Consider the following 16,376-nt stretch of genomic DNA (forward strand, 5'->3'; position numbering starts at 1 on the left):
GGGAGGTGGCGAGGGTGGGAGCTTTTTATCACCCAAGTTACAGAGAAAGAGGGGCTGGGGGGCAAGGGAGGGAATGAAGGCAATATGCCTTTAGGATGTAATTTGCAATAACCGAATTACAAATTTGGCTGAGTCCTTCCTGCACCCAGACAGGGTATAAGTGAATCAACGTGGTACCTGGGAATTGCCAGCTTCCTGCAAGCATCAATATTCTTGTATGTTTGTCTTTTGAACGGCATAGTGTTAAGTCAAACATGAATTCAGACCTCAGCCTCACCACTAATGGGCTGGATAATGGGACAAACTCTCCATTCTCTCCAAGCCCATGGTTCTAGAGGAGTCGCTGGGGTCACAGAACCTGCTGGAAGGCTGCTCCGGTGCCACTCTCCGGTCCTTGGCTGCAGAGCATTGCCACCTCTGTTTCCCTGGGTGCTTAATTACCCAGAATATTCCTGGGCTGGTGGAGTCTCTGTCTCTCCGGGCACTGCTGAAAATATCAGAACACAAGACTGGAGCTCCTCCCACACGATTGTGTTCACTTTTCTTGTTAGAACGAACAACCGTAACTTGGTAGATGTTGGCAGACCTCCCTTCCCTCAGGCCAGCAGCATTCTGATCTTGGACATACCTGTCCACGAGCCCACGAAGGCTCAGGCTGTGGGGGTCTTCGCACTGGGGTCTCCTCCTCCAGCTGCAGCTGCTTCCCTGGGGTCCTGAACAGACCTCTCCCCTGGGCTCATTTTATTTCCTGCCCTTCTGTGATCTGCAAACGGTGTCCCCAGTTGCTGGCTGCCCCGGATGTTATACAACCTGAAACCCATGGCCGGCTGGTCTCCAGACTCCCCTTATTTTCCCAGGAGGAGAGGTACTTACTTATTTCCTTTTTCAGTCCCCATCGTTTCCTCTTTCCTCTCCTCCAGTGGATGGCTCTCACTCTAGCACTCTTCTGCCAACCAGAGTGTCACTTCTAGCCTTTTCCGAAGACCTTTTCTTTCCAGTTAGTCTGCATTCATTCATTCAATCATCAAACATGTACCGGGCCCCTACTGTGTGTCAAGCCCTGGTGAATGAAAAGAGGCACCAAGCCTGCCCTTGTGGAGCTTATGTCATACGGGGGAGATGGAGCTTGATCCATAACCTCACAATATGCAGAATCGCAGAGAGAAGTGCTGTGAAGAAAAGGCCCAGAGAACTGTGAAATTGTGCCCAAAGTGAACATGACGGAGTGTGAGCATTTGAAAAGGCTCCCCTGAGGAGGTGATGTTTGAACTGAGATCAGGAGTGAGCTAGGAGGCCCCTGGGGAGGAGGAAGGGATGGCGACGGGAGAACAATCTGGTGGGGGAAAGGCTTGTGCAAGGACCACTTCCCAAGACCAGCGGTTCTCACCCTGGTGCAAGGTGGAAACATCTGGAAAGCTTTTAAAAATATGGCTGCCTGGATTCTGGTCTCAGCAGTCTTGCTGGAATTGGTCTGGGGTGTGGCCTGGGCATCAGGGCCTTTAAAAGTTGAGGTGAGAATGGCTCCCTAACAGGTCTCCCACACTGCAGGGAGTAAACTTCCCAACCACGTCCTTTCAGGATGCTCTTCTCAGTACCAAGGCAGAATAAATATGCTGAGCATTTCAAACATTTCATTTTCTTCCAGAAGAAATCAAAGAAACCCACATTCAGGAATTCCTTTGTAAGTCTCCTATATATAAAATTAAATAAAATGAGTAAAAAAATAAAAGTCATCCATCAGCAATGTGTTCATTAGTAAGAAGTCCCTGTTAAAAATGGTCTAAACAAAATTGTTTCTCATGCAACAAGGAAGTCCAGAGGTGGACGATGGCTGGCTTTGGTTCAGCCTCTAAGTGTCACTCTCAGGGTCCCAGGCCCCAGGAGGCCCTGATCTTTCCTGCATGTTGGCTTCTCTTCTCACACTTGTTACTTCATGGTTGCAGTATGGCTGCTGCAGCACCAGACATCTTATCTGTCTTCAAGGCAGGAAGAAGGAGGAAGCTATGTCTCCCATCAGCTATGTTTCTCCCTTATCAGGATAGACTTTCCCAGATGCCCACCCTTCTCCCACCGTAGTCCTTGCATTGGCCAACAGTTTGGCACATGATCACCTCCAGATGCAAGGGACTCTGGGAAGTAGAATGCCTACCTGTCTAGTCTCTAAAGTATAGAAAGAGGAGAGGGAGAAAGAGGCTTGAGAAAGATGCTGCCACACCTAGCGTGGTTGAGGGACTGCAGAGAACATCGCCTCCTCTGCATCTTGGATCAAAAGCATCTCTTTGAACTTCTCCCTCAGGCCTACCCTGAAATACCATGGACTTCAACCTTTCTTCTGTTGTGAAGGTTGCTCACATCCCCTGGGCTGTGTGGTTTTCTCTTCCTGGGCTCTAGTAACACAGCAATCTGTTGCTTCCTAGGACAACTTGTAACGGGACCCAAAGGGGAAAGAGGATTTCCTGGGCCTCCTGGAAGATGTCTGTGTGGAACCTCCGTGAATGTGAATAACCCTTCCTACGGGGAATCCGCGTACGGGCCCAGTTCCACGCGAGTCCCTGTGGTAAGGCTCTTCTGGGTGAAGGCTTGGGTGGTCTTCCATTGGGCCTTCCCACCTGATCCTCTCGGGACTTTGTAAAAGCCTTTTGGTAAAACTTATTTCCCCCATTATACTTGGTACACACTCACTATGGGAAATTGGAAAATAAGGGAAAATCAAAAGAAGAAAACCAAACTGTCCGTTTGGTCATGGGTCCACTTTGGAGGGTTTTCTTTGTCTTTTTTTAAAAACAAAAAATTATAGAAAATTTCAAATAAATACAAAAGTGGAACAAATCATGTAATGAACCTCCATGTACCCTTCACCCAATTCAACAATCATCAACTCATGGCCAATCTCATGTCCTCTTTACGCCTGCACACTAGTGCCCACCCTCCCTTGGACTATTTTGAAGTAAACCCTGGACACCCGTTCATCATAAATATCATTCAAATGGATGCTTAATCAGCCATCCGTCATGTGGCTATGCCGCGATTTGTTTAACCAGTGCCCTCCTGTCGGATATTTATAGGGTACTCCCAAGCTTTTCACTAATGTAAATGACCCTGTAATGAACACCTTTGAGTAGAAGAATTTTTTAAAGAATCATTTCCAGATGTTGAATTACTTGACTAGATGACATCACCCTTTTTTTCAAGTCTTGGGAATATTTTAAATGTTTAAAAAATTATAAATCACGGATATTTTTATTTCAAACTCAGACCTTGGGAACTGAATTGAGAAGATGTGGGAATCAGCACATTCCTCCCCACATTGGGAGGAACACTGGAGCGTCACAGGCGAACTCCCCTGCCCACTGTTACCAGTCCAAGGACGGAGAGTCTGTTTCCTCCGCCAGCTTTTCCCTGGCTCCCTGTAGAGGGGTTTTCTGGAATCCTCACCAGTGTGTTCTCTGGCAGATTTTTGTGGTCAACAACCAGGAGGAGCTTGAGAGGCTGAACACCCAAAATGCCATTGCCTTCCGCAGAGACCAGAGATCTCTGTACTTCAAGGACAGCCTTGGCTGGCTCCCCATCCAGGTACCCAAGGCGGGCACTCAGGTCACACCCTGCCCAGGAAAGGGACACATCTTTAAAGGAAGGGAAGGCCCACACTTGGGCCTGGCACAGAGCTTCCGGCAGTCTGTTTCCATGGAAGGGCTGCGCATCTTTCCTCACTGTTTCTGAGCAGCTCTCCATGCCCCTGCTCCCCAAATAGAACCTCCTCTCTGAGCCCAGGTTCCAGACAATTGCGCGTCCCTGCACTTCCAGGCTGCCATCTTGATCTGGCCCCGCCTTGCTGCCAACAGCCCAGCTCTGGGCGACAGGAAAGGAGTGCCTTTCCCACCCAGGAGGAAGCCGAGGGCCGCCCCCCAGCAGTGTCCCCTTCACCCAGAGCCCGTCCCCAGTGCCAACGACCTGCCTGGCGTGCTGTCCCTGGTAACTGTGGTGTGTTTCTTTGGCCAGCTCACCCCTTTCTACCCTGTGGACTACACTGTAGACCACCGCGGCTCCTGCGGGGACGGGGTCCTGCAGCCCGGCGAGGAGTGTGATGATGGGAACAATGATGTGGGCGATGACTGCATCAGTAAGTGGGCCCAGACTAGGGCGGCCTGGAGCTTGAACTGCCAGCGGGGCAGGTCAGGGCAAGTCCTGGACACCAGCTGTGCTGGTTTGGAACCTTTGGAGAGCCGGAGGGTGGGTGTACCCGCCTGCTGTGGGGATGACCCTCCCCCTTCAGGCCAAATGTTAATTCTTCCACCATCCAGGATGTCATGGGGGTTGGTGTCAAGGATCTTGCCCCCAGAGAAGCCACCAGGACCTCCCTTTTTTCTAGATCCTACTTCTTGGCAAAACCTACATTCCAGTCCACAGTGTTTATCAAAAGATAGAGGTGATACAGGAGTGAAAGGCAAAAAGGAGAAGCCAAGAACTTGAATCAAGACTCACTTCCACCAGCCGGAGCCCCAGGAGGAAAACCCTTTTTCGGGGAGGTGGGCTGGCCAGGGCTGCCTTCAGGCATATGGGATGCTCCTGAGAGAGGCGGGCAGCATAGTGCTGGAGGCTTTGCTTTGCTTTCTTTTTTTGTAAAGTAACAAAAGCAGGAGGTGAGGTGGAAAGCCTGGGCTGTAGAGTCAGACAGAACAGAGTCTGAATACCGGCTGAGAGGCAGCGCTGAGAGGCAGCGGCTCACCCTGGGGCTCAGGGAGGGGGCTGCCTGGCAACTGAGGGATGGAGGGCAGTTTACAGCTCTGAGCCTCACTTTCCTCCGCTGAGAGATAGGGATGACGGTACTGACTGCTCTGTCAGTGGGCGCATGCATGGATCATCTGGGGGTAGTAGGGGGTTTGACACCCCTTCACTGAAGTATTTTTATGCCCTTGATGTGAGGAGCCAGGCCCCGGCTCAGGGCTGGGGACGTGTAGCTGCAAAGTCGTGTGCCTTGCCCTCAAGAAGCCCAGGGGAAGGATGACAGTGTGGAGGGGAAGGCATGTGCAGTATGGGTGTGGGGATGAGAAGCTGCTGATTCTCTCAGGGTAGCTGCGCTGCCCATGACAGGTCCCAGGATGGTCACCTGGTTACCCCTGGGAGGCTGGCTTTGCCTGAATCCCTTCTGCCCAGGGGGGAGACGCCATCAAATAGGAGATCACACAGCAGGAAGGAACTGATGCGGCCTCGAAGCCCTGTGGAGAGGAGAGTGGGGTTCATACTCCAAGACTCTCCCCTTGTGTGAGAACAGAGACCCCGTTGGGGCTCATCTGGCTCCCCAGGGACATGGGCTTACCTACCCTGGAAGCTCTCTGTAGACAGACAAGAGCCCCTGTGGCTGTCACTTGTGCCCGATGCTCACTGTCTCCTGCCCCTCACCACGGGAACCCTCAGTGGTCTCTGAGGGGAGGCGGTGTCCATGCCCCAGGTTCAAGATAAGGACAGCGGGGCCTGGAGAAGCCAAGTGGCCTGCCTACAGTCCCCCGGCTAGGAGGTGGCCAGTCTGGGCTGAAGCCCGGGCTCCTTGTTCTCCGTCGGTGTGGGACTCAGGGGTCTGAGGGACAGTCCCTGGACTCATCTGAAGCTTTGTGGAGGTCTGTTCAAGGGGGCGCATGCTCTGGGCGGGTCCTTGAGGCCACACATGCCTACAGGCCGAGGCCGGTCTGTGCCAGCCCTGCCCCTTCTCGGGGCTCACTTCCTTGTGTCCTCTCAGGCTGTCACCGGGCGTACTGTGGAGACGGTCACCGGCACAAGGGCGTGGAGGACTGTGATGGCTCCGACTTTGGCTACCTGACGTGCGAGACCTATCTCCCTGGGTAGGGACTGCCTCCCATGCTATTATGACACCCCTGCCTCCCTCCACCCCTGCTCTCCTTCACAAATATTTTAAAGTGCCTCTTCTGTTCCTGGTACTTTCTAGACAGTGAGGTATGGTGACAAATAACAAGCACATGGTCCCTGCTCCCCCGGGGGAGACAGGCGATAAACACATAACCGCTCCGTGGCCCTCTCAGAGCAGCCTGCATGCCGCTGAGGCCGAGCTGAGACAGACACAGCCACCAGCTGGGCCGTCTCCCACCCCCGGCAGGCCTGTGGGTGCAAGTGAGATCACGCCAGCTTTAATATCTAATTTTGCTGCCTCTTGGCTCCTCCAAGAAAACCCCGAGAACTTAGTCTTCCCCTCAAGGACCCCCGAGTTATTTCCGAGCCTCTTCAGTGGGTGTTCATGTTGCTCCGGATAAGTATTTAGTGTACTGGCCTCCACGTTGACATCTCCTAGCAAACTGAGGGCCACTGGCCCTGTGAGGCACTGATTCCATGCCCAGAACATGGCCTCCCAGGCTCCTTTCAAGGTGCAGAATGGTGCCATGTTCCCCTTAATCTTCACAGAACCAGAGTTGTATACGTTCTAGGGAAAAGGGGGAGGCCATTCCTCCCCGTCGCCATCCACATCCTGCTTCTGCCTTGGCTCCAAAGTGGATTGCTGGCCCCTCATACCTCCTAAGTCCCTCAAGAGTCCAAGTTCTCCAGCCCTGGCTTCCAACCCTGTTCTTCTGTTAGGCTTGGATCCAGGCCCTCAGCAGGGCTAGGAAGCAGACACAAGACCTGTCTCTCTATCGCACCCTCTCTGCTCTCTCTTCCAAGGCGGTCTCCTCAGTGCTCACCCCCAGATGCATATCAACATATCAAACCAGGCTGGGGGAACTACAGACCTGTAGTCACCCCCAAACCCTGAGCACTGTAGGCTTGGCCAGGACCACACTGCCTCTATGTGTCTGTCGGCACTGCCACCTCCCTGAAGTAAGGAGGGCTCCTAATAGGCACCTGCCAGAGAGTTGGCGGAAGGTCTAAGCTGGTTGATGGCTCCATGGAGACAACTGAGTGTAGACAATTGGACATGGAGTACAGGATCACGCAGAGCCCCGGGCTCACATACTGACTCACTGTGGTCACTCACCTAACCCCTAGAAGCCACAGGGGATGCTTGTGAATATGGCTATAATGTATAACACACTGTCTCAGGATTGGCACTTGGGCTTACAGAGGTATAGACTGTGTTGTCCAATATGGTAGCCTCTGGCCACATGGGGCTATTTAAATCTAAATTAATGAAAATGAAATAAAATTAAAAATCCAATTCTTCCATCACACTAACCTTATTTCAAGAGCTCAATAACCACGGATATGGCGAGTGGCTGCCATATTGGACTGCACAGAAATAGAACATCTGCATCAGTACAGTACAATGCAATGGACTGCGCTGGAAGACTTTCAGGCCTTGAGAATGGGGTGAGTCCCTTGGAGATGCTGTGTTAAGAGCAAGGCTGCCAACCCCTTCCACCCAGATCCCTCAGCTGGGCTCAAGGGAAAAAGCCCCAGAGTCCTGGGCTCAGCTGCCCCAAGCCCCTTACCCCAAACGGGAACGAGAACAGCCTCTATAGAACACTGAGCCCTTAGTACTGGGGGAGCAGTGGCTGCTGTTGGGTGAGGTCTGACAAACGTCACCAGAGGTGGCCTTTTAGAACTTGGCTTTGTCCTCAGGGCTGGGCAGGAGCCCTCCTGCCCAGTGCCGGGTGTCCGCCCTGACCCGTGTCTGCCTCCCTCAGGTCGTATGGAGACCTGCAGTGCACCCCGTACTGCTACATCGACTCCACGCCCTGCCGCTACTTCACCTGAGGGGCACGAGGAGAGGTGGGCTGCATCCCACGGAACTGGCAGCAGCTTCTCCACCCTCGTCAAGCTGACCTGGCACCACTTGGTCCAGTTTCCACCAACTTCATGCGACAAAAACAAGGACAAACTCTTGCTGCTAAGATGCTCTTCTGACTCAGTCCGACTGGAAGAACTTAGGACCACCACATCCTGTCTTAATCCAAAGTACCCGAAGACCTTCCACATGCCCAACCTGGGAACTGTTCCCCATCACTGCCATTTGGCCAATAGCTGACCCACAGCACCCCTTCTCTTCTGGAGTGTTGCCGCCGCAGGCCGCGCACTGGCTTAGCACTGTTAGACACACTCAGACCTGCGGGGCTGCCTGAGCTTGTTCTCATCCCGTTTGGAGCGTCTGGGGTACAGGCCTCTCTGCTCCTCTGACCTCTGGAAATGCGGGCGTTCTCAGCCAAGACAGCCGGCCATCCGGCCTCTCCAGGCCCGTGAACCACAAAGCAGGGAGGTGGGCCTGTCCTCTTGGGGTGGCTCCCAGCTATGGACTCGCTGAGGGACCCCTAACTGGCCACAGCCCAGCACAGCCTCATGTGGATGCAGCTCCCCCAGGAAGAGACCCAACTGTGAAAAAGTACTGAGAAAGCCACCAAACCCGTGCTCTGGCCGGGTAGAGGGTGGAGGCTCAGCTGGGTGCTTGCCATGCGGACAATAGCAGAGCAGTGGCCTTTCGCTTCTCAACGTTTCCCAAAGGGGTGGCCCTCGTGGTTTCACCATCCCCCGGCACCATCTTGACCTCGTGGCTCTCTGCACTTTGGCCTCTGTTTTGTGAATGCCCCTCATATCCATTTCTTGTTTAGGAGATTCGCTAGCAGAGGGTGACCTCCTGAGGCCACGCCCAGGCAGGTTCTCGGTCTTTCCTCAGTCATTAGGAAAACACTGCCTGGGGTTCCACACCGGGGACCCCATTACTGAGGACATGCTCTAGGCAGAGATGGTTTCTGTCCTAAGCTCCAGCTCCTGGCTGCCTGCTGACTCCTGTGAGCACCATGATCTCCCTTCTGTGTCCCCATAGTGCATAGCCTGGTCCTCATGTCTGTGTACCGAGCCCCCCACGTCTCTACAGGGTCCTGAGTCCTGCATGTCTGTGGGCTGCCTTTCATCACCATCTTTCCGGAGTGGGGTTTTAGCTTTGTTTTGGAAAGGTGTCCCCTGACAGCAGACCTCAAATGGGATTTGCCCATTTGTTACCAGATGGAGAGACACTCCTGGGCTTTTGTACAAAGCCATTTAATGTGCCTGAGTCTCTGGGACTTCAGGCCTAGTGGGCCATCCATCGTCCTGGTGGTCTGTAGTGGACGACATCAGCCCGAGGTGGGGTGTCTTCAGAGGTGGGCACATTGGTCAGCCCGATTCCCTCAGCCCCTACTGCAAGTCCTCGGGTGATGTCCCCCTCTACGTAAAGCCAGCATCTTCATACTGGGATCTCTGGATGGGAAATCAAGAAATAAAGGCAGTTCATTTCCCCACTGTGGCTCTCTCTTCACTGGGGGTTGGGGGCCAGTGTCCTAGCACTGCTGGTTAAAATGAGGGGGCTGAATTCGTCTGCTACCTAGACTATGCAGAAGGTTCTAGAATGTGGAAGCAGTCCCACTCCCTCAAGGACAAGGGAGGAAACTAAGGTCTGGAGATGTGGAGGGACTTGCTCAAGGTCATAAAGCCCCATCTTGCTAACTCAGCCCCGCCCCCAGCCTTGTTTTAGGATCTTGTTTAGGACACGACAGAGATCCAGTACTGCCCTTGGACCTGGCCAAGAGTGGCCCTGTCCTGGGTCCCACTCCTTGCAGGGCACTTCTCTGGCCCTCCCCTAGCTGTGACCTTCCCCATAGGGCAGGGAGTCTGTGAAGCCAAGGTGACATGCCCACTGGAGCTGGCACACCCCTCTCCCAGACCAGGCTCCAGCTACCCAGGAAACCACAGTTCCCCACCCAAGCGGTCCTGAGCCTGCTTCCAGGGCCCACACTCTTCCCCATGTCTGTGCTCCTGAGTGTGAGTGTGGCCTGAACACACCTGGAAGCACCCACGGTGGCCAGGGGCGAGCTGTTCATAGGGGTTATAGATGGAGCTTAGTTCGCAGGCTGGGGTTTCCTCTCAGTGTGGGATGGACCAGGGGCAGGGCTGGGGCCTGGGCCCTGCTCTCCTTGTGCTGCCACATGCTGGCACAGAACTTTGAGGAATCTAAAAATTCCATATTCAAACCTGGCCTTCCAGGTCTTTCGGAACGTGTACCTGTCACAGTGAGCAGAGAGAACATATCTCAGAACAGTAGTTAGTTGATTAGACTGTAAATCCTGCGACAGAGGGGTGTGAGCCTCCTGCTGTCCTCCATCCCCAGCCCCACAACATTAGAGGGGGGCCTGTCTCCAGCTGTTTCAAGGGAGAGTTCTGAAAGGCTTGGGAGATGAAAGGATTCAAAGTCATACGTCTTAAATATATATATAATAATAGTAATTCCACCCCTTTGGCACTGTGCAATGGAGGATGAAAGATCAGGGAAGCTGAGTGGCCCCCAGCCCTTCCCTGAAATGCTAACTGTGGTGTAGGGAGCAGGTTCCCCAGAGACAGGGGCTTCTGTGAGCAGGCCAGGCAGCCACAGAATAGGTAGCTGAGAGCGCACCTCTGCCAGGTAAACGTGTGCTGAGCTCATCCACTAGTCCGCGGGAAGTTGTGGTGCCGCAGTGTGGTGGGAGGAGCACTGAACTGGGAGTCCTGGGACCTAGGTTCATACCTGGTTCATCATTTCTCACAGCCTCTATTTCCTCACCTAAAATAGACTTTAAGCAAGGGCTGGATCTTCTTCCAACTCTAACAGCTTGTGAGTGTGGACTCTGTGCTCCACTGTGACAGGGCATGCCCCAGGAGTGGCGATAGATTACCTCAGCTGCTCCCAAGGCTGTCACATGGAGTGGCTGAGAATATCACAAGGTCTTCAGAGGTCTTCAGAGCCTCAAAGGAGGCTATTGCCAGTCCAGAGGCTCTCGTTGGCAAGTAGCAGGAAATCCAATTTAAATATGATATAAACGACAGGGTAGAATTTATTGGCTCATATAACTTAAAAATTCCTGTAGTGGGGTGGAGATCAGGCATGGTTCAATCAAAGCACCCACTCCACTCCTCTACTTGAGCTATCTTCTCAGCTATTTGCATCTCTCCTGTTAGTCTGAGCCTTAGGGTGGTCATGAGCAGACTGCTGTAGTTGCAGTCTTATTCTGCACCCTGCAATAGCCAGAGGAAGAGAGAACATCTATTCCAGTGGCTCTGAAGAAATTTGTTTCCAGAAGCCCCTTGCAAATCTTGCCTTGAGCCTCACTGGTCATACACCCATTCCTGACCCAATTCCTATCGTCAGGAGGATGTCACCTGCTGATTGTATTAGAGCCTGGTTCCTGAAGCCACAGTGGCAAAGGTTATACGATTACTCTTAGCTCACTCCCTGGAGATTCTCCAGAAGCTCACAGGCTACAGGGGAAGGGGTGGCTACTGGACCAAACGCTGCGGAGAAGGAATGGAGAACAGTGCTGGGCACACACCGCCCAGCACAGCGGCAGTCTCTCCACTTTCGCTTTTCCTGTTGGTAGGATCAGGTGCTGAGGCACTTGGGGCAAACATATGGGAAGACTGCCCACACCCAGCAGGCTTAGTTGTTCTGACAGGTCCACTCAGAGAGGTTGTCTCTCATAGGCTGCTGCAGGTCATGAAAGATGTGGGGCAGATTGTGAAAAAAGCAAAAAATTGGAGCCACACACCTGGACGTGAAGCTCCGTTACCAACTTGCTGTTTAATTATCCTGCATAATTTGCTTAACTTCTCTGAGTCTCTGTTTTCTCATCTATATACTGGGCATAATAGTACCTTATTTCAGGGCTGTGTTGAATTTTAGTGATCACACGGTTAAAATTTCTGACACCTAAAAACTGATTAGGAAGTGTTATTTAATGGCCCAGGCCAATCAATCATCTCTTTGGGGAGCAGGGGTATTTTTCTTCCCTCTTTGAGGCTGGTTACACGAGTTCACTTCTGACAGCAGTTTGGACCACAGCCTTTACTGCAAAGCAGTGAAGAAGAGCAGTGGTCCTCAAACTCTGCTGCACGACAGCCCATCTGATGAATACCCCCTGGGTCGAACCTGCGGATCAACAGAATTAGGTTTACAAACACCAGAGGAACAGTGGGTGTCTCATCACACGCAGACAGACAAGATCACGATAGGATCTGGGGATGGGTGGAGTGTAAGTAGAATGTTAATAAAGCAGTGTTGGGACAGGCGTAAAGGAAAGCAGGCTGTGTATAAAGGGGCTGACGGCAAGCCTGGACTGTGAGGTGGACCCAGGTCCTGATTCCTTGGAAAACTACAAAGTTAAGAAAAACGCAGAATGTGGTACCTGAGAACCCCTATCAGAAGTTCTAGGGGCCAGCCCGGTGGCCGAGTGGTTAAGTTTGCACACTCCGCTGCGGTGGCCCAGGGTTTCGCTGGTTCGGATCCTGGGCGTGGACGTGGCACTGCTCATCAGGTCACGCTGAGGCGGCGTCCCACACAGCACAACTAGAAGGACCTGCAACTCGAATAAACAACTATATACTGGGGGGCTTTGGGGAGAAGAGGAGGGAAAAAAAAGAAGATTGGCAACAGATGCTAGCGCAGGTGCCAATCTTTGAAAAAAAGTTCTGCATCAGGGTGGAAATTGAAACTGCTTCTGTGTGTCAGTGACTCACGCGGCTCAGGTCTTCCAGGCAAGAGTGGAATGTTCCGTTCTTACTGAGAGGCTTGCAAACTGCAAAGTTTTGACAGTCCATGATTTCAGTCACAGTTTTGCAGTGATTTTTGTTCAGGTGGCAGGCGTGACAAAGCAAGGCTGGGTATGTCATTGGAAAGAAAGCAGGAGTCACTCAAAGGAGTGATTATGACACTTTTGAGCTGTAGCGGTGACCTTGGGAGAAAGACTGCTCCCTGTTAACTTGCAGCTGGCTTCAGTGTCGGCTCCAGGAGTCTCACAAACGGCAGGGCACAGGGCTGACTTTCACTCAGTCTGGACAGGTTTTTTCACTGGTTCTTTCATCAGCAATAGAAGCCCGAGCTCTGCTCAACTATCCCCACAGATCTTCCTGTGGTTGGGATTCTCTGGGCCAGCCCAGAAGCTCCTACCATATCCAGGAAAGTGTGGGGATGGGGTTTGGCCACAGGACTCTTCTCTATCTTCCTGCAAAGCTGTTTGAGTGACAAGTTTGCAAGCAAAGTAAGGTCTTTGAAGGAAGCTTGGTAACTAGTACTTAGGAACTGGTGCTTGGGAAGTGGGCAGGACAAAGTTTCTGAGCATCGTGGGACATACCGGTCATCCACCACTCAATTAGGGGCATAGAGGGCACATATGTGTCAAACTGCTTAAGAATCGCCAAACCTCGTTATAATTACTGGGCCAACCTGCGGCCCAATGACTGCTTTACTTGAGCTGCTGGCCCCATCTCTTCCCTAGAGTAGAGTGAAGCAATTTAAATTTTCAGTGAAACTCAGATCTTCCATTTGTGTGGTAACAATGAGCTCACAGGTCAAGGACCTTGGTGATTTGCCAAGGAGACTGTTACACATGAGTTACCCATAGTTACCACTGATGGGCCCCGAGGACCCAGGAGTGTGGTTTATTGCCAGCATCTTCATTTCTAACCACTCTGAGAGGGTTGCAAATCACACAAGACTAGTGGGTTAAGGACTCCCCACCCCACCTCATCCAATCCCCGCTGAGAAATACAGGAAGAGAACTCACGTTGCCTTTATCAGAGGGGCTTTCTCTATGGTGGTTCATCTGAGTTCATTTCAGCCCCAGACAGCTGACTTTTTGAGTCAGACAAGTCTACAAGGAACCACCTCATAAAGGAACAAATTGGTTATTTCCCCTGCCCTCTGTCCCCCTTTGCTGCACTCTCTTTAGAAATGAACAGGGGCCCATGTAACACTGAAATTCTACTGCTGAGACACTAGTATCATCTTAAGAGAATTTCATTTGTGGTTATTTTGGCCCCTGTAATTTCTTTAAGGGCAATGGTGAATTTTCTTGTTTGTAATGTTCCAACCCATAAACAGCACCACACTCCACTGCATGCCCCACCCAGGTTACCCTCAATCCAACATCTAGGATGGGAAGTTGAAGGCAGTCATGGGTCATCACTTGAGGCTCACCAAGAGACTTCTGTCCTGGGTCAGTGGTTCCCAAGCTTTAGGGTTCATGAAGTGAAGGGCTTGTCAGAACAGATTACTGGGTCCCACCCTCAAGTTTCTGATTCAGTAGGTCTAGGCTGGGGCCTGAGAATTTGCATTTCTAACAGGGTCTCAGAGGATGCTGATGCTGCTGGACCAGGGGCCACATTTTAAGAGCCACTGCTCTAGGGAGAGGTCTCATCTGAGAATATTACAGAAGACTAGACCAAAAATACAGGGAGGAAAAGTGGGAACTTGAGTGAGCAGATTTTTATACTTTCCCATTAAAGAGGTGGAGTCTATGTCCTTCCCTCTTGAATCTAGGTGGGCTTTTGATGCTTTGACCAATAGAATACTGTAGATGGAATGCTATGTGACTTCCTAAGCTAGGTCATAAAAGGCCATGCAGCTTCTCAGAACACACATTCTATTCTAGGAGAAAGCAGCCATCACGTAAGAAGACTGACAGCCCTGAAACTGCCATGCTAGAGAGGCCATGTAGGCCCTCTGGTTGATGGTCTCAAATGAGCCTGCTTCCAGCCATCCTCACCATGGCGCCAGACATGTGAGTGAAGCCAACCTGGACTCTCCAGTCGTGTCCACCTGCCAACCGAGTACCAGTGAGGGATCTCAGCTGAAGCCACAAGGAGCAGGATTGCCCATCCAAGCTCTGTCTTAATTCCTAACCAGCAGATTCCATGAGATAAAATGGCTGCTGTTTTAAGCCACTAAGTTTTGGGGTAGTTTGTTACTCAGCAATAGATAACCAGAATAGTACTCTAGGTTAGAAAGGGTAGGAAGGAAGCAAACTACATGCAGTGAATCAGGAGGAAAGCGCCAAGCCTAGAGGAGCCATTGGCTTGGGTTTGGCGCCCTCTGCAGGAAACATGAATAGAAATCTATCCTCATGCCAGGAGAAACGCCAGAGCTAGGAGGGGCCTCGGTGATCACATGGTCCAGGGTTCTCAACCATGGTGGAGAGCTGGGGTACGTGGAGGTAGTAGACTGATTGCAATAATAGCCATGGTTCTATACCTCCCCACATCGACACCTTTCTAACGTACTTTACAACTCCTCCCATCAACCGGTGGAGTCTATTTCCCCATCCCTTGATTCTAATCTTGGCCCTGTGACTTGCTTTGGCCAAAGACATGTTAGCAATTGTGACAGAGGCAGTTGTGTTTCCTCTCTCACTCTAGCATCTCTGCCTTTGCCTCGACAATATGCCCTGGCTAGGCTGCCAGAGGATAAGACACATGGAGCCGACCTGAGTTGCCCCAGTTGTGCTGGCCAAGGCCATCCTAGATCAACTGGATTTGTCAACTGTCAGGCATATGAAGGAGCCCAGTCAAGACCAGAACTGTCCAGCCACTCTGGTGTAAATCACTAATCCAGACCTGTGAGCAAAATAAATGCTTATTATTTTAAGCCACTGAGTTTGGGGATGGTTCATTACATGTCATTGTAGTGCCAACAGTTAGCAGAAGATCAAACACTACCACTTATTTCCCCACTGAGAGTCCTGGTTCAAGTCTAACTCCCATCTCCATCTGAGGAAATAGGAGCCAGTTGCAGAATAAGCAGCAGAGGATTCCCAGCCGAGTTCTCTTAAGGTGTAACTGTATTCAATCCAAACTTATGGAGCATCCGTTAGGTGAAAGACACCACAGAGAATTAAAAAGGAATATGGGATCCAAACCGGCAAACCCTGGGACGCCGAAGCAGAACGTGTGAACTTAACCGCTGCACCACGTGCAGACATGGCACCGCTCATCAAGCCATGCTGAGGCAGGCGTCCACATATAAAGTAGAGGAGGATGGGCACGGATGTTAGCTCAGGGCCAGTCTTCCTCAGCAAAAAGAGGAGGAGTGGCAGTGGATGTTAGCTCAGGGCTAATCTTCCTCAAAAATAAATAAATTAATTAAATTTTAAAAAAAGGAATATGGTCAGTACCCACTTAGGAGTTCGCAGTTTATCAGGGGAGCCAAGACCACAAGACAGGCATGGGTATTGCTATATCAGAGGTGTGGAATAGAAGCAGGAGGCAGGATCCTTCCAGCGAGCGGGTGTCAACTGGGGCTCAGAGGTGCATGCGTGTACGTATGGGTGGCATGGCATTCCAGGTGGGGGGAATGGTGAGCTAACAAGCCAAGAGATGTGTAGGGATTCAGTTTAACCCTTTCATGGTTCTCAGACCCAAAGCTAAGCCTGCCTTTCCAGACCAAGGAAATGGCCTCAGATGCCATGTGGCTGACTAAGGTCATCCTTTAGTTTTGAACTTCACACCTTTTAAAACTGAGGTGTATGTCTAATGATCATAAACTGAAAACTAAAAAGGAATCAATTTAGACAATCAGGCTTAAGCACAAAGGATTCTTAAAAGAACACTACATGTTTCATAGCTTTCTAGTAAAAAATAAAACCCACTAAGACATGAAG

The 16,376-nt window shown here is 51.4% G+C and overlaps 1 protein-coding gene across 5 annotated transcripts in view; it reads left to right on the top strand.

The window, feature by feature from the left end:
* COLQ (collagen like tail subunit of asymmetric acetylcholinesterase) overlaps positions 1 to 9,216 on the top strand; it is a 56,895-nt gene extending 47,679 nt beyond the window's left edge. For 3 of the 5 annotated variants that reach the window (XM_014859471.3, XM_014859472.3, XM_070493134.1), the window contains exons 13-17: positions 2,418 to 2,557; positions 3,454 to 3,573; positions 4,000 to 4,120; positions 5,735 to 5,837; positions 7,629 to 9,216. In XM_014859471.3, the coding sequence (XP_014714957.1) occupies positions 2,418 to 2,557; positions 3,454 to 3,573; positions 4,000 to 4,120; positions 5,735 to 5,837; positions 7,629 to 7,698 (554 nt within the window). In that variant the 3' untranslated portion in view covers positions 7,699 to 9,216. Of the gene's footprint in view, positions 1 to 2,417; positions 2,558 to 3,453; positions 3,574 to 3,999; positions 4,121 to 4,369; positions 4,527 to 5,734; positions 5,838 to 7,188; positions 7,312 to 7,628 lie in introns of all 5 variants that reach the window. The other 2 variants (XR_011496501.1, XR_011496502.1) reach the window with 2 other exon arrangements.
* The last annotated feature ends 7,160 nt before the right edge of the window (positions 9,217 to 16,376 follow it).

The sequence above is a fragment of the Equus asinus genome, chromosome 21 (genome assembly GCF_041296235.1).
Source record: "Equus asinus isolate D_3611 breed Donkey chromosome 21, EquAss-T2T_v2, whole genome shotgun sequence".
Lineage (NCBI taxonomy): Eukaryota > Metazoa > Chordata > Mammalia > Perissodactyla > Equidae > Equus > Equus asinus.